This window comes from Anolis sagrei, chromosome Y, assembly GCF_037176765.1.
Source record: "Anolis sagrei isolate rAnoSag1 chromosome Y, rAnoSag1.mat, whole genome shotgun sequence".
Taxonomy (NCBI): Eukaryota; Metazoa; Chordata; class Lepidosauria; order Squamata; family Dactyloidae; genus Anolis; species Anolis sagrei.
In genome coordinates this window covers 13,246,445-13,265,167 of record NC_090035.1, presented here as the reverse complement: position 1 = coordinate 13,265,167, position 18,723 = coordinate 13,246,445, and the positions used below count along the sequence as shown (strand labels likewise).

General features: G+C 46.1%; 1 protein-coding gene across 1 annotated transcript in view; it reads left to right on the top strand.

Moving 5' to 3' along the window:
• The window catches only part of LOC132782098 (glutamate receptor ionotropic, NMDA 2A), a 180,046-nt gene extending 161,543 nt beyond the window's left edge, over positions 1–18,503 (top strand). The window contains exons 12-14 of the mRNA XM_060786773.2: positions 2,279–2,466; positions 6,325–6,563; positions 13,353–18,503. Of these exons, the coding sequence (XP_060642756.2) occupies positions 2,279–2,466; positions 6,325–6,563; positions 13,353–15,155 (2,230 nt within the window). The 3' untranslated portion in view covers positions 15,156–18,503. The remainder of the gene's footprint in view (positions 1–2,278; positions 2,467–6,324; positions 6,564–13,352) is intronic.
• Positions 18,504–18,723: the final 220 nt, after the last annotated feature.

Here is an 18,723-nt window from a genome sequence, read left to right as displayed (position 1 = left end):
TTTTATAATAATAATAATAATAATAATAATAATAATAATAATAATAATAATACATTTTATTTATAACCCGCCACCATCTTCCCAAAGGGGACTCGGGGCAGCTAACATGAGGCCAAGCCCAAAATAATACAACATAATAAACACACAATAAAAATACATCATACCAAAATATGAAATAACAAAATCAACATATATATATATCTTCCTTCCAGATAGCTCTCATGTCTCCTCTCAACCTTCTCTTCTGAGTCTAAATAGACCCAGCTGTTTAAGCAGCTCCTCAGAGGGACTCGTGGTCTCCTAACTTTACATCCTTTTAGTTGCCCTCCTGCCCTTGCGCTGTGCTACTCTGCTGCTGAGTATGCATGCCCAGTGTGGAACACATCTCACCACACTAAAACAGTGGATGTGGCTCTTAATGAGACATGCCGCATTATCACGGGGTGTCTGCACCCTACACCACTGGAGAAATTACACTGCTTAGCCGGTATTGCACCACCTGACATCCGCCGGGAAGTAGCAGCCAATAGTGAAAGGACCAAGGCAGAGACATCTCCAGCTCATCCCCTGTTTGGGTATCAGCCAGCACACCAACGACTTAAATCTAGACATAGTTTTCTAAGATCTACAGAGACACTCGCTGGAACACCTCAGCAAGCGAGAGTCCAAAAGTGGCAGGCTCAAACCCAGCACTTCAACCAATGGCTGATACCAAATGAGAGACTCCCTGCTGGGCACACAGAAGACTGGGCGACTTGGAAGGCATTGAACAGACTGCGCTCTGGCACCACGAGATGCAGAGCCAACCTTCAGAAATGAGGCTACAAAGTGGAATCCTCGACATGCGAGTGTGGAGAAGAGCAAACCACTGACCACCTGCTGCAATGCAACCTGAGCCCTGCCACATGCACCATGGAGGACCTTCTTGCAGCAACACCGGAAGCTCTCCAAGTGGCCAGATACTGGTCAAAGGACATTTAACCAGCTACCAAACTCACAAGTTGTGTATTTTTCTGTTTGTTTACTTTGTTATGTTAGAAATGTAATATAATGGACTGGCTGCTCTGACACGACAAATAAATAAATAAAAGTTGCCCTCCTCTGGACTTGTTCCATCTCTTCAATTGCTTTGCCCAGAAGTGCGATTATTCCAGGCGAAGTCTGACTAAAGCAGAATAGAGGGGCACTATTCTTTCCCTTGATCTGGACACTAGACTCCTCTCGATGCAGCCTAGAATGGCATTGGCTTTTTAGCTGATGCATCACACTGTGTGCTCGTGTTCAGCTTGTTGTCTGCGAAGACTCCCAAGATCTTTTTCCACATGTAACTCTGTTGTGGAGGCAGGTGTCACTCATCGTGTATCTTTACATTTCGTTTCTTCTGCCTAAATGTCGTATCCTCCATTTGTTCTTGTTGAAATTCATTTGACTTGTCAGCTCTCTCATGTGTTACGGTCCCTTTGGATCCTGATCCTGTCTTCTGGAGTATTGGCCATCCCTCCCCATTTGGTCAACTGCCATGGCCCCATGTGATAAGAGTCCTGAGAGTTGTAGTTTTCCTGAGTAAATCAGAGCCAGCTAACACCTCCCAACGAAGGATTCCCCAGGCAGGAAGCAGCCAGGCTTTGAAGCTGCAATGCCATTCAGTGCTAATCAAGCTGAGCAATTGCAACATTCACACTTGTCTCCAACAGACAAGAGGTTTTTTCTCCCACCCTGGATATTATTCCACAGATATATAAACCCCACTTGCCTATTTCCAAAAGACCTCACAACCTCTGAGATTGCATGCCATAGATGTGGGTGAAACGTCAGGAGAGAATGATTCTGGAACATGGCCAGACAGCCTGGAAAACTCATAGCAACCCAGTCTTGAACCTTCTTTGTCAAAAAGTGTAAACTCCAAGGATTCCATAGTATAGAGACGTGGCATTTCAGGTGGGTCCAAACTGCATCAATTTTGCAGTGTAGATGCAACCTGAGATGCAACACAAGAGGCTCGTCATCCTTTTATTTTCATCAAATCATAGACTTGGAGGAGATCCCCAAAAGGACCATCCCGTCCAACCCCCTTCTGCCATAAAGGGATACACAATCAAAGCTCTCCCAAGAGATGGCCACCCAACGTGTTTCAAACCCTTCAGAGACAGAGATTGCAGGGGACTCCCAGGCAGTATATTCTGCCGTCAAATAGCTCTTCACTGTCTGCAAGTTGTTCCAAATGTTTAGGTGGGATCTCTTTTCCTGCAATGTTAATGTATTTTCTCCTTTATTGCAGGAAGCTGGATGCCTTCATCTACGATGCAGCAGTGCTGAACTACAAAGCTGGCCGGGACGAGGGCTGTAAGCTGGTGACCATTGGCAGCGGCTACATCTTCGCCACCACCGGCTACGGGATCGCCCTCCAGAAAGGGTCTCCCTGGAAGAGGGCCATCGACTTGGCACTCTTGCAGTTCGTGGGTGACGGTGAGTCCCTTTGGCAGCCATTTATGGCTGCCGTCCTTCATCTGTTGGCACGCATGGCAGGAGTGTGGCCAATCCACTCTGGGTTTCATTCTGTGGTTGTAAAGGATCCATAGTTGCTGCTCCACCTATTTTGCAGAACCTGTAGCGTTGGGTTTGTCATTTACTCTGATTGATGGCTCTCCAAGTTGGCTTTGTTTTATTGGGGAGCGATCCAATGGGTATCCTTGGCCAGGCTTCTTCAGATGAGGTTCTCCATTGCCTTCACCTAAGGCTGACAGTGTGTGACTTGGCTACAGTCAACTTCCATGGCCTCCAGTGGCCTTATAGTTTGGCATTCAAACCCATAAAACAGTGCCTGTACATCAACTCCAGCTGGAGGCAATAATCTCTTGGGGGTTTCCTTGACCAGGGTCCTTCAGGAGAGGTTCTTCATTGGGTTGTTGTGGGTTTGTTCGGGCTATATGGCCATGTTCAAGAAGTATTCTCTCCTGATGTTACGCCTGCATCTATGGCAAGCATCCTCAGAAATAGTGAGGTCTGTTGGAACTAGGAAAGTAGGTTTATATATCTGTGGAATGACCAGGGTGGGACAAATGACTCTTGTCTGCTGGAGCTAGTTGTGACTGACCACCTTGATTAGCATTTGCTGGCCTGGCTGTTATTTGGTGTGGCTTGTTAGTGCCTGGGGCAATTTTTTGTTGAGAGGTGATTAGATGAAACCACGAAAATGAACAAAATCTGGCTACCAGTATTAAAAAAAAACCTCTAAAATTACAACAGCAAAACAACAGAGAGGAAACAATCAGGGACATCTAATTACCTCTCAACAAAAGATTGCTCCAGGCACTAACAAGCCACACCAAACAACAGCCAGGCCATCAAATCCATTTGTGTTTCAACATGGCCAACTCCTCGGTGAACCAGGGAGATGGCCTGTCTCAACGCAACGAGATGGGGCATTCGGGAGCGATCGTATCTATCGCCCTGGACATCTCCCTATTATAGAGATCAACCAAGGCATCGACAGGATTGCCAGACTCCATGGCAGGAAAAACCCCAAGGTTCCTCAGGAATCCATCCGGATCCATCAGTCTCCTGGGGCGGACCATCTTAATTTGTCCTCCACCCCTGCGGAGGTTAAGGGTCGCAGATAGTCTAAAACTGATCAGATAGTGATCAGACCATGACAAAGGAAGGATGTTCTTCCACTCTGATCATTTCGTTGTCCGCCACAAAAACTAGGTCGAGTGTATGTCCAGCCTGATGGGTGAGTCCAGATATAACTTGTGAGAGCCCCATGGTCGTCATGGCAGCCATGAAGTCCTGAGCTGCTCCAGTCAAAGGGGTCTTAGCATGGATGTTAAAATCTCCCAACACTACCAGGCGCTGGGAGGCCAAGGCCAAATTGCAGACCACTTCTGCTAGCTCAGGCAGGGAAACTGCTGGGTTGCGGGGTGGGCGGTACACCAGCAGAAACCCCAAACTCTCACGGTTTCCCACCTTCAGGTGGACACACTCGAACCCAGGTGATTGCGGAACTGAGCATCTGACCACGGCGATGGATTGCCGATAGACTACTGCAACCCCACCTCCCCACCCCCCCCCCCCCAGCCTGGCCTGCTGATGCACTCCAAAACCCAGTGGACACAGCTGAGTTAGATTTACTCCCCCCAGCTCGTCCAGCCATGGCAGCAAAAATGGTGCCAAACCGCATTAATTTGACGATGTAGATGCATCCTAAACATCTCAGCAAACTATAAATCCTAAGATTACATAGCATTGAACCATGGTTGTTAAAATGGTACGTAATGGCATTTTTTCTAAAGTGTAGAGCGGCCATTCCCATTTGCAAAGTTATGAAACATCGACTGCATTGTCGGCTCTTATTTTTAACATGTTCCAACCTTTGGGGGAAATGACGGAGGCGGAACACTCTCTCCTCTCGAAGGATATTTTTGAAAGAAAGAAACCCAATCTTCAAGTTGCTTTTCTTCCTTCCTTCCAAATGTCTCTCATTCCGGACGTCTCCTCTTCTTAATTTTAAACATGAGTGCCTTTTGTAGGACAGCCTCCGGCATTCAGCTCCATCCATTTGCAGCATTTTAAAAAGTGCTCCTCCAAACAATCGGAAAGATTTCCCCTTTTGTCCTGCTCTGAATGTCCCCTTTTTTTGCCTCTAATTACCTCCGCTTTATTAACAGAAAAATAAGACAATAGGGATCGTTTGCAGCTGTTTTCTTGCATTTATATTGAAATTGCAACCGGAGCCAAGCAGGTTTTCTCTTCTTTGGGGGATTGAATCGCAAAAGGAAAGAAAGCAAGAAAAATTAGAAGGCTTTCAGTGCATCCAAGATGTGGAATTAATTCGGTTTTGTGCCACTTGAACTGCCATCACTCAATGCTATGGACTCCTGAGAGTTGTACTTTTGCAAGAGCCACAGCCTTCTCTGACCAAGAAGCTGGTGCCTCGGTAACTACAAATCCCAGGGTTCCATAGCATTGAGCTGTGGGCAGATTGGAGTCCCCAGTGGCAGAGTGGACTAAAGCACTGAGCTGCTGAACTTGCTGACCAAAAGGTCACAGGTTCGAATCCAGGGAGTGGGTTAGCCCTAGCTTCTGCCAGCCTAGCAGTTCAAAAACATGCAAATGTGATCAATAGATACCGCTCCAGTGGGAAGGTAAGGGCGCTCCATGCAGTCATGCCGGCCACATGACCTAGGAGGTGTCTATGGACAATGCCAGCTCTTTGGCTTAGAAATGGAGATGAGCACCAACCTCCACAGTCGGACACAACTGAGCTTTATGGCAGGGGAAAACCTTTGGGCAGATCAGGGTTCTGATGGAAGACCTAGAGATTTCTAGAGAGGTGACGGTGGTCGTGGTCCGTTGATGTTGGTGATGGTAGTGGTAATGATGATGGTGATGATTGGGATGATGTTGATGGTGCTGTTGATTGTAATTATGATGGTGGTGATGGTTATGATGTTGGTGGTGATGGTTCTGTTGATTGTGATGAAGATGGCAATGGTGATGTTGATGGTGATATGATGATGAGGTTGATGATGTTGTTGATTGTGATGATGATGTCGATGATGGTGCTGTTGATGGTGATGATGGTGATGATGGCCGATTGTGATTATAGTGATGATGATGATGATGATGATGATGATGATGATGATGACAATGATGGCAGTAGTGTTGGTTATGATGGCTGATGATATGTAGTGATTATGTTAATGATGGTGATGATGGCAACGATGATGGTGGTGATTATGATGATAGTAATGGTGAGGATGGTGATAGCAATGATGATGGTGATGATAGTCAAGGGTGATGATGTTGATGGTGATGATATATTGATAGTGATGATGATAAGGACAGTAATAATGGTGATGGCAATGATTGTGATGATGGCCAATGGTGATAATGTTGATGGTGATGATACGTTGTTGCTGCTGCTGCTGTTGTTGATGATGTTGATGATAGCAACAGTGATGGTGATGATGTTGATGTTGATGATGATGATATATTAATAGTGATGATGATGATAATGATGGTAATAATGGTGATGGCAATGACGATGGTGATGATGTGATGTGAAAATGTTGATGGTGATGATATGTTGTTGCTGTTGATGATGGTGATGATGATGATATGTAGAGGATGATGTTGAGGATGGTTATAATGATGATAGCAATGGTAATGATGTTGATGGTGATGATACGTTGATAGTGATGGTGATCGTAATGATGACAATGATGGTGATTATTATGATGTTGGTGGTGATGATGTTGCCAATTGTGATGATAAAATCAAAGCTTCCTGATTTTAACCAATGGTGCCTTCTGCCCATTGCAGGCGAGATGGAGGAGCTGGAAACACTGTGGCTGACGGGGATCTGTCACAATGAGAAGAACGAGGTCATGAGCAGCCAGCTGGACATTGACAACATGGCGGGCGTCTTCTACATGCTGGCAGCCGCCATGGCCCTCAGCCTCATCACCTTTGTCTGGGAGCACCTCTTCTACTGGAAGCTGCGCTTCTGCTTCACCGGCATCTGCTCTGACCGGCCCGGATTGCTCTTCTCCATCAGCAGGGTCAGTGCTCTTGTCTTGTTGGGTTCCTTTTAATGAATTTCACCCAATTAGCACCCCCACTTTCACCTTCTTGTATCCTCATCAAGAGGATAATGGGCCACATCAGCCTGCAAAGAGACCATGGGTCAATCTCTGTATCTATAGTTCTTTATGTAGAACATTTTCAAGCCATGGATCTGTACTTGTAAAATCCATGGATGCTCAAGTCCCATTAGCATAATAATAATAATAATAATAATAATAATAATAATAATAATAATAATAGAGATCTCATTTGCTGTGACATACTGTGGTTTTGTGTCAGTAAAAAAATAATAATACGGTGACCAGGGGAGCATTTGCACAGCTTAGGCTCGTGCGCCAGCTGCGCCCGTATCTCGGGAAGTCTGACTTGGCCACGGTGGTACACGCTCTTGTCACATCCCGCCTGGATTACTGCAACGCTCTCTACGTGGGGCTGCCCTTGAAGATGGCCCGGAAGCTTCAGCTGGTCCAGCGTGCGGCAGCCATGTTACTAACTGGAGCGGGTAGCAGGGAGCACACAACGCCCTTGTTGTCCCAGCTCCACTGGCTGCCGATTTGCTACCGGACCCAATTCAAGGTGCTGGTCTTGGCCTACAAAGCCCTAAACGGTTCCGGCCCAAAATACCTTTCTGACCGCATCTTGGCCTACGAGCCCACGAGGACCTTGAGATCGTCTGGGGAGGCCCTTCTCTCGATCCCGCTTGCATCACAGGCACGGCTGGCGGGGACGAGGGAGAGGGCCTTCTCGGTGGTGGCCCCCCGGCTGTGGAACACCCTCCCGGCACACATCAGACAGGCGCCCTCCCTCATGTCCTTTCGAAAAAGCCTTAAGACCTGGCTGTTCGAGAGGGCATTTAATTAAGTGCTAAGCAACAACATTACGGTAATGAGAACTGGAATGGTATAAGGAAAATGAGACTGGCTATGATTCTACTAAGAGACAAAGCGGATTTTTATGTAGTTTGTATTTGTCGTATAGTTATATGTTGTTGATACTGGCCTTTGTAACTGTCTTTTTATGTGTACTGTACACCGCCATGAGTCGCCCGTAAGGGCTGAGAATGGCGGTTAATAAGTGCATCAAATAAATAAATAAATAAATAATATGATGCAATGCCATAATAAAATAACAGGATTCACTTACATAAAATGGAAAAATCAAGGTTTATTTTTTAGAATAACATCTATCTCTGTCTTCCTCTAGCTCTCTATTTATATGTAATGTTTTCAAGCCATGGATCTATGGATGCTCAAGTCCATAGATCCATGGAGGCTGATAGGAAATAACAGTATTTCCTTATATACAATGGCAAAATCAAGGTTTGCTATTTGAAATAACATCTATCTATCTGAGAGTTTTTCGGGCTGTATGGCCATGTTCCAGAAGCATTCTCTTCTGATGTTTCACCCACATCTGTGGCAGGCATCCTCAGAGGTTGTGAGGTCTGTTGGAAACTAGGCAAGCGAGGTTTATGTATCTGTAGAAACTAGGCAAGTGGGGTTTATATAAACCTCACTTGCCTTCAGTTCTTGTGGGTTTTTTCGGGCTATATGGCCATGTTCTAGAGGCATTTCTCCTGACGTTTCGCCTGCATCTATGGCAAGCATCCTCACTTGCCTTGTTTCCAACAGACCTCACAACCTCTGAGGATGCCTGCCATTGATGCCATTGATGCTGGCTTTCGCCTACACAGTTCCGTCCCAGTCTACCTGTCCAAAAGTATTTTCCCCTACAAACCAGCTCAGAGACTAAGATCATCTGGGGAGACCCTGCTCTCGGTCCCACCTTCCTCGCAAGCACAGCTGGTGGGGATGAGTGACAGGGCCTTCTCAGTGGTGGCCCCTCACTTGTGGAACTCCCTCCCTAGTGACATTAGATCAACCCCCTCCCTATTAGCCTTCAGGAGGAGCGTCAAAACTTGACCCTGGGAGAAGGCTTTTGGAAAAAAATAGGGCAGTGCAGTTATCTTAATTTTGGTAAGATTTTTTTAAGGATATTAAGATGGCAGAATCCATAGATATGGCCAACTGTAAGCTACATTTTATTTTGGAAAACGATCTAAAAATGGTCACCTCAATACCTCTGAGGATGCTTGCCATAGATGCAGGAGAAACGTCAGGAGAGAATGCCTCTAGACCATGGCCATATAGCCCTAAAAAACCTACAACAACCCATCTAAAAATGGCCTGAAGAGAACAACAATGTATGGCATTTTGGCCAGCTTTGCACCCATCTTTCCTTTTAAGATAACGACGCTCCAAGCAGTCATGTGGCCACATGACCTTGGGTTAAACCGCTGAGCTGCTGAACTTGCTGACTGAAAGATTAGTGGTTGGAATCCAGGGAGCAGGGTGAGCTCTTGCTGTTAGCCCCAGCTTCTGCCAACCTAGCAGTTCAAAAACATGCAAATGTGAGTAGATCAATAGGTACTGCTTCTTCAGGAAGGTAATGGCATTCCATGCAGTCATGCTGGAGGTGTCTACGGACAACGCCGGCTCTTCAGCTTAGAAATTGAGATGAGCACCAACCCCCAGAGTCGGACACGACTAGACTTAATGCACCTTTACTTTGCACCCATCTTTCCCTTTATCTGCCTCAAATCTTGAAACAGGAAGAAAGGCAGCATAAAAATAAAGTAAACCCATAACATCATAATACTAATCCCATTTTAAAATATCCCTCACCCCATCCCTTGAAACTGCCAATATATTGCAATTATTTTCCCTGCCGCATATATAATACCTCTGACCATCTCCAGCCACGTTCCCAATTGAACATACTGCTTCAATAGACAATTAATGTTCTAACTGAAGTCGTTTGTCTGCGAGGGACAGAGCCAATTTAATTTCTCCCCTCTTATTTATGCAACCAGTATTTTTAAAAAACCAGCAGCAGCAAAAAAAGAAAAGACAAAAAAAAATCCCAATAAGTTATTTATTTAAACCCAAGCTGCAAATCTGCTTAGTCTGAACCTTTGGCAACTTCCATCGCTAAGATTTTAATTAGTTAATTGACGCTGCAATTCGGTCATTTGCCAAAACATATGGGAAATAATTGGATGGGACTATGGCGTTTCGGTGCCTAATTGCAAGGAATGGCCAAACTGGAGGCGGAGGACTGAATAGAGAGATCATCTCCTCCTCCTCCTCCTTATGTGATACACAACAAGATTGGTACACAGCAAACAAGATCACTATGCTTTCTTTTGTATTGGATCACATGTCGTGTAGGGTGGCCTCTTGCAGCTGATGGTAATTTTTTTTGCACATGATGCTAACTTACTTACTTAGGCGATCCCTCGTTAGCCGAGTAGGATAGTCTTCCAGGATCAGTGTTCTGGTGAGTCCGTAGGTGACTGTGGAGCCCTGTTCTTGATCTGCATCTTCTCTCACAGTGAGGGCATCGGTTACCAGGTGGAAGGCGGTCTCAGTTGGGGTTGGTTTGACACGCCTTCCACTTGGCATGTTTCTCTCTTTTGCCCTCCATTTGTGCCTCTTCAAATTCTGCAGCACTGCTGGTCACAGCTGACCTCCAGATGGAGTGCTCAAAGGCCAGGCCTTCCCAGTTCTCAGTGTCTATGCCAGAGTTTTTAAGATTGGCTTTGAGCCCATCTTTAAATCTCTTTTCCTGTCCACCAACATTCCATTTTCTATTCTTGAGTTCGGAGTGGAGGAACTGCTTTGGGGGACAGTGGTTGGGCATCCGGACAACATGGCCGGTCCAGCGGAGGACCATTGCTTCAATGCCAATGGTCTTTGCTTCTTCCAGCACGCTGACGTTTGTCCATTTGTCTTCCCAAGAGATTTGCAGGATTTTTCAGAGGCAGCGCTGATGCAATTGTTCTAGGAGTTGCATATGGCATCTGTAGGCAGTCCACGTCTCGCAGGCATATAGCAGGGTTGGGAGGACAATGGGTTTATAGACAAGCACTGGGGAGTCCCTGCTCTCTATCCCGCCGGCTTCACAAGTGCGGCTGGCGGGAACGAGAGACAGGGCCTTTTCTGTGGTGGCCCCTCGGCTTTGGAACACCCTCCCGATAGAGGTAAGATCAGCCCCCTCGCTGATGGTGTTTCGGAAAAGATTGAAGACATGGATGTTTAAACAAGCATTCGGTTAATCCGTTGCAACGAATTATGATGACTAAAGGACTGGTAATCATGGACGATGAATTTGGATTGCGACTCCAGTTACGAGATGCATTGGATGGTTATTGGTGGCCCAATAATTTGTATTGTATATGTGTTTTATGCTTTTAAACTGAATATTGTTGTTTTTTAAGTGTTGTAAACCGCAATGAGTCGCCGATTTAGGCTGAGATATTAGCGGTATACAAGCGCATAAATAAATAAATAAGCACCTTGGTATCTCTATGGATGTCCCGGTCCTCAAACACTCTCCGCTTCATTCGGAAAAATGCTGCACTCACAGAGCTCAGGCAGTGTTGTATTTCGGTGTTAATGTTGACTTTGGTGGAGAGGTGGCTGCCAAGGTAGTGGAAATGGTCAACATTTTCTAATGTTACACCATTAAGCTGTATTTCTGGCATTGGAGAGGGGTTGGCTGGTGACTGCTGGAACAGCACTTTGTTTTCTCGATGTTCAATGACAGGCCGAGCTTCTCGTGTTTAGAGTGGCTTGTAGATCTTCTGAATGCGCACAGATGACATTGTCATCAGCATACTGGAGTTCTATAACAGATGCTAAATGGTAATTTTGTCAGCGCCGATTGTGTTTAAGTGCATGCCAAGGTCTTGAGGCACTGCATCAGGCTAGGCTTTGAAGCTTCAAGGCCATTCAGTGCTAATCAAGGTGGCCAGTTGCAACAATCTGCAACAGACAAGAGTCCTTTTTCCCACCCTGAACCTAAACCCCACTTGCCTATAAACATCAGGAGAGAATGCTACAGGAATATGGGCATACAGCCTGGAAAACTCTCAACAACTCAGTGATTCTGGCCATGAAAGCCTTTGACAATACATTATATTTTCATTGCATTTTAATGCATGCACATTGTTTATTGCATTGGAACTACGTTAAGCAGCATTTCGATCCTTTCTTTCCTCTGTGAAAGCCAAGGCAGAGCAAACGCGAGCCTTGCAAGGGTGCTCTTTGCTCTTTAGAGAGGCGGCCTCTTCTCGTTTTGCCTGGAGGAAGGGCATCCATGGTTCATCGCAAGCGCCGTCTGGGCCTTGACCATTGGAGCCAGCTGGCCACTTTGGGCTTGGCAGGTGGAGCGGCCTGTGGCCTTCTGGTGGACATCTGGTTGGGAAGGAACAACATGCTGGTCCAAACGCATGGGCTGCGATCATCCCAAAACTCGTTCACGCTGCAAGTTGTGACCTTGGAAATTGTGGATGCAAAACAGAGGTGTTTGATCTGTATTAGTCACACTCCCCGGCACCTGTATCCACGCAGCCTTTGGATCCATATTCTAATATCTGAATGAATGGATGAATTTTCTTATTACGGTCACACACCAAGTGTTTAAAATATTTAAAACATTAGAATCAGCGGCTTTGAAAAACATTAAAACTAGTCATTCAAAACATTAAAAGCGGAAAGTACAGGATGTGCAACCAACCTAATTGGCTTCATGTATGACATTTAATTAAAATTTGTGGATCTAGATATGAAAATGAATAGGTTAAAACTGAGCTGCTGTGCTATATGGCCATGTTCCAGAACCATTCTGTCCTGATGTTTCGCCTGCATCTATGGCAGGCATCCTCAGAGATTATGAGGTTTGTTGGAAACTTGGAAAATTGGGTTTATATATCTGTAGAATGTCCAGGGTGGGAGAAAGAACTCTTGTCTGTTGGAGGTACATGTGAATGTTTCAATTGGCCACCTTAATTAGCATTTAATGGCCCAGCAATCTTAAGGTCTGGCTTCTTACTGCCTGGGGAAGTCCTTTTTTGGAAGGTGATTAGCTGGCCCTGATTGTTTCTTGTCTGGAATTCCCCTGTTTTTTGAGTATTGTTCTTTATTTACTGTATGACTTTCGAGTTTTTTTAAATACTGGTAGCCAGATTTTTTTCATTTTCATGATTTCTTCCTTTCTGTTGAAATTGTCCCACGCTTGTGGATTTCAGTGGCTTCTCTATGTAGTTTGTCGTGGTAGTTGTTGGAACGGTACAGCATGTCAGTGTTCTCAAATAATATGCTGTGTCCAGGTTGGTTCATCAAGTATTTTCCCCCCTTGTTTGTACTTTGTGGCTTTTGTAGGCACACAGCATTGGAAAAACTTTGCAAAGGCCAAGGGAGCTGGGTATGTTTACCTTGGAGAAGAGATGGCTGTTTATTTCAACCTTGTCAAGTCTTGTTCTAGTCTCCGGAGCAGCAGAAAACAAACATGGTCCCTCCTCAATATGACTTCCTTTCAGATATTTAAATATGGCTATCGTAAATATCTGAAAGGATACCATATCATGGAGGGGACAAGTTCGATTTCTGCTGCTTGAGAGATCAGGACATAGATCAAATTGCAGCAAAAGAGATACAACCTCAATATGAGAAAGAACTTCTTGATGGTAAGAGTTGTTCAGTGGTGGAATGTGCTCCTGGGAGTCTGGTGGCCTCCTTCTCCGGAGGTTTTTAAAGTAGAGACTGAGTAACCTCTGTTGGGAGGGCTTAGATTGTGTCTCAGTAGCACAATAGGATTGGACAATAGCTCAATAGCACAATGGGATTGGACTGGGTTGTCCTTGGGGTCTTTTCCAGGTCTATGGTTCCATGACTTAATCTGTGTTTCTCTGGCCTTTGCAGGGTATTTACAGCTGCATCCACGGCGTCCATATTGAGGAGAAGAAGAAGTCCCCCAGCTTCACCTTGACCAGCTCCCAAACCAACATGTTGAAACTCCTGCGGACAGCCAAGAATATGACCAACATGACCAATCTGAACCCCTCTCCCAAACGGACAGCGGACTTCATCCACAGGGGTTCTCTGATCATGGATATGATGATGGACAAGGGGAACCTGATGTTCCCTGACAACAACCGGACCTTTCCGCCAAAGGAGAACATTTTCACAGACAACATGAGTGACCTGCAGACCTACATGGGCAACCGGCACAAGGATAACCTCAACAACTATGTTTTCCAAGGCCAGCACCCCCTGACGCTCAATGAGTCCAACCCAAACACAGTGGAAGTGGCTGTGGCCACCAAAGCAGAGGGGAACTCACGTCCGAGACAGCTGTGGCGGAAATCGGTGGAGTCCTTGCGCCAGGAGTCCCTTCGCCAGAGCCAAGGTCCACCACAAGAGTCAGATTCGGAGAACCGGCAGCACTCCCTGAAAGGGTCCCGGTTCCTCCCTGAAGAGATCATTCGCTCTGACGTTTCGGATACCTCCTGCCACGCGGAACCAGCCGAGACCAACAACAAACCCCACAAGTCCAAAGACAACACAAAGAAGAGGCCTGTAGCCAAATACCCGAAGGACTGCAGTGATGTTGAGTTGACATATCTGAAAAACAAATCCCTGCCCCGGGATAAAATCTACATCATTGACGCAGAGAAGGAGCGCGGCTTTCATCTGGACACACCACAGTATATTGAGAACATTATCCTTCCGGAGTCGGTGGGCTTTTCAGAGGTGTATCAGGAGCCCGACGATAGCTACCACCCGGCAGAGTCGTCGAGTAACAGGACCGCTTTGCCTGATGAGGAAAGCCTTCCGAGCGAAGACCAGTACAAGCTCTATTCCAAGCACTACGCTGCGAAGGAGAAGAACGAGGCCAACGAGCGCTACCGACAGACAGCCACCCATTGCCGTAGCTGTCTGTCCACTTTGCCTGCCTACGCCGGGCACTACTTGAGCCGCTCGCCCTACAAGTGTGACTCCTGCCTGCGGATGGGGAACCTCTATGACATTGATGAGGACCAGATGTTGACGGATGCAGCTGCTGAGACTGTGCCCCGGGCAGAGAGCTACCGCCACAACTGGGTCCAGAACAACCAGACGCAGCCGCCCAAGAAGAGCAAGCTGAAGATCGGACGGCAGCGTTCCTTCGACAATCTTTTTGAGAAGGCCAGGGAGGCTGATGCTGCAGCAAGACCATCCCGCAGCATCAGCCTCAGAGAGCGGGAGAAGCTCCTTGAAGGCAGTGGCGGCGGCGGAAGCGGCCTTTTTGCGAGCCACTTTAACGCCGCCCCGCAAAGCCAATTCTTGAGCAACAATGTCCCGCTTTTCACCCGCACTCTGGACGATGGGAAGAGGGTCCGGTCAGCATATCCTGACCTCTCGGCGGAGACCCCTTTCCTGCATTCGCTTTGCGGTGGCAGCGACGACCAGGCCGCAGCCCTCGGGCGCAGTCCGGGGAGCGTTTATCGACTCTCCTTGCCGACCAAAGGGGCGAGGAATGATAATTACTCCCGGTCGTCGATAAAGTCGACCGCCTCGTACTGTTCCAGAGACGGACGGGTCCACAACGACGTGTACCTTTTGGAGCCTGGGTTGCCTTACGCTGCAAATCAGTTTAGCTCCTACACCACGCCGAGGGTGATAAATTCCTGCAGCAATAGACGCATATATAAGAAGATGCCTAGCATCGAATCGGATGTTTAGCGGTTTATTTCCCTCCCCACGTTCCCCGATTAAACACTTTTTTCTCCATAGGGAAACATAGTTGCCAGCATTCTCTCCAGGCGGACGGGGAAAATTCCTTGGCAGATTGGCAACTAGTCAAATTTGTGCGCCAAGCAGTTATGTAGTTGCTCAAGGAAAAAAAAATTGGAAATTATGAAAGAGAAAATATCTCTCTCCAAGGGCATATCTCTACTACACACCTAGGTTTAGTTTAATATGGCTTTAAAGGGAATTGGAATTTCTTCATGGCACTTTGGATTTCATGCTACAGATCCCAAGCTCCTCTCTAAAATATTAGATTCACCTATACATAGTTTGATATGGCTTTTGAGCCAACTGGAAATTAGAATTTCAAGATGGTGCTTTGGGTTCAATGCTAAAGATCCCAAGTCCCGTTCATGAAATGCTACAATTCCCTGGAAATATGGAGAATTTGGAGAATTTGCAGTCTGTAGTGTAAATATACCCTTGGGGTGAGTTCAAAAATGAGCGTTGCGGATGGACATCAGATGTCGGGATCAACCCACCGATTCCTGTTGGCAACTATGTTATTTTTCTATTATGATGGTTCTTTTACCTTTTGTCCGTCGGACCATGTCCTTCCAGCACTTTCGCCCCCCCCCCCCCTTGTAATTCTGTCCTCCCAAACTTTTATTTTATTTTTTTGAATAGAGAAATAAGCAATATGGTATGCATGTACTTTGACACAGAGCAACTACAAAAACAAAGACAAAAAAAATGTTTAAGAATGCATTTGCACACTGACAAAACGGTAAGACTTGTCAAAGAGATTAGAAAGTTAGTCTTTTTTCTAAAAAAAAAAGAAATATATATACAGATATAGATATATATATATATAGCTAGAGCTATATGATTTAGTCTCATCTTTGTTTTTTAAACACAGTCAAACAAAAGAGAAAAAAAACCTAATCTCAGGGCCCATGAATGGAAAACGATATTGTGTTCATCTGTGTCTGTCTTACAGAGACCAAGGCTGGCTTCCACCACGGACTCCTCCTCCTCCTCCTCCTCCCTTGCCAAATCCCATAGAAAGGAGTGGAAGGGTCCTAATTGCTAAATGAGGCTCACTTGTTCCCAAACTGGGAGATGTAGTGTGCAACTGGGAATGGAGAAATATGTCACAGGAAAGGGCGAGGCAGATGGGCCATGGGTGTCCCTCCCCCATCTTTCCATAGAGACTGTGGAGACCACACTAGTCCCCATTGAAAGCAAGTGTGGGGGAGGGCTTCCCTAGGACCCCTACCAGGTTAGCCCCCTTGACCAGGTGAGCCAGGTTGGAAGAGAGGGAGCATTCTCTTGGCATTTCTGCATCATGGCCAATCTGGCATCAAACCTGTTGGGGAACCTCTGTTGTCCAACCAATCAAGGACCCCAGTGCCCAATCTATCAGGGGACCTCTGATTGGTTGGAATCTATTAGGGATATTTGACATCCAACCTATCAGGGACTTTGGTGTCCAGCCTATGAGGATACCTTAAGGCAGGGGTTCTCAACCTGTGGTTCTCCAGATGTTTTGGTCTTCCACCCCCAGAAATCCTAACAGCTGGTAAACTGGCTGGGAATTCTGAGAGTTGTAGGACAAAACACCTGGGGACCCACAGATTGGGAACCACTGCTTTAAGGAAACCCTGGCATCCAACCTATCAGAGACCTCTGATGTCCAACCTATCAGGGACCCCAGTGTCCAACCTACTGAGTTCCTCTGATACCTATAGGTACTTTTGAATAGGTTGGAATATATTGGTGTTTCTAATAAGTTGGAGCCTATTGTCACCTCTGATAGGTTGGAACCGAACAGGGAACCCCAGGTGTCCAGTCAAACCATGGCTAGATGTCTCTTCTGCCAACCGAATGTAGATTTCCAGACGGTTCCCCTATCTAGGGATTAACCTGTCTCACCCATGGAGGGGTGTTCTCTTTTTCCTCGGGCCTCTCCCTACGCACGGAAGAGGTTTGCAATGGCTTCTTCTGGTTGTTGTTGCGTGTTGTTTTACATTGGAGGAGACATTCCGGTGTGGAGTCTATTGGCACTGCAGCCAAAAAAAGCAGACCTGGATGGATAGCACTTTATGGTTGATGTCACTTTAAAAAAGGTTCACTTTAGTCTCAAAAGAGTCTTGTTGACTGTAGGAAAGAGGCAAGAGGGTTTGGGCAGTAGATAGGGTCAGGGGTGCATGCTTCCTTTTGTTCATGCGACACACTGGCCTCAATCCTAGTCTTAGTTCCAACAGCAGTAGACCCGTCAATGGGACTGACCCAAGTGTGAGTCATCAGTAGAATGAGTCTACTCTTAATAGGACCAGTGCAGTTGACCCACCAATACAAGTGTTGATTTGTTGTTCAACAATGATTGAATAGGTTTACTCAATTGGAAACCAGTGCAATCAACCCATCAATGGCATTGGCCCAAGTGATGAATCGCCATTCATCAATGGAATGGGTCTACTCCATTGGGAACCAGTACAGTCAATCCATCAGTGGGGTTGACCCAAATGTTGACTTGTTGAACAATGATTGAATAAGTTTACTCAATTGGAAACCAGTGCCGTCAACCCATCAATGAGATTGACCCAAGTGTTGAATCGCCATTCATCAACGGAATGGGTCTACTCCATTGGCAATCGGTACAGTCAACCCATCAGTGGGGTTGACCCAAATGTTGACTTGTTGTTCAACAATGAATTGAATGGGTCTACTCCATTGGGACCAGTAAGTAGATCTATCAATGCGATTGATCCAAGTATTGAGTTACCATTAAGAAACTGATTGAATGGGTCTACTTCATTGGGACTAAGGCATAGGATGCAAGGACCAGGTGGATTGTGACCCCTTTCCCAAAGGCAGCCTTGTTGAGCCCAAACCGATCCTACATTCCAGGGAGAAGATTCTGGAGAGACCCGTTTGGGGACTGAAGCCAAAAATTAGGGGGGAAAGGAAACGTAGGCCCAATGCATTGCACTTGTCAGGTGTTGGTTTTCATGTCCAGATACTTCCATTTTGTTGCGCGGTTGCTTATATTTTGTAACCAAATGGGTTTGTAGAAAACACACACACAACTTCCACCGTCCGACATCACAACTCTGAAATCTCGACACAAATTTCGGTGTTTCTTATTTTCGACCCCAAAGGTCTTTGTGTATGGAGCACGCGTCTGTGAAGCCGTAGAGACTTTGTGACCTTAACTTGAATCCTCAGTGTGTCCATGTCTCTCCTGTGTTGGTGATGATAACTCAGGGCTGTATAGTATCTCTCCCTCCCTTGTCCCTTCTCATTGCTCCAAAACACGGATCGTCGTTGCCAAAATAATGGTCACTCATTTGTTTACAACCAAACATCGGTGTTCATTGTCCTGAACCTATGATGCCAGCAGCCATAGATGTGGAATGGACTCGACCAGGAATGCCGCTCCATCTTGTTTTTTTCCCCACAGCACTTCTTTCCGGTGATATCTATAAGCATGTTTGGACATTTCGCAAAACGCATCTGAAATATTCGAGATCTGCACCTGATTTATATAATCCCATAG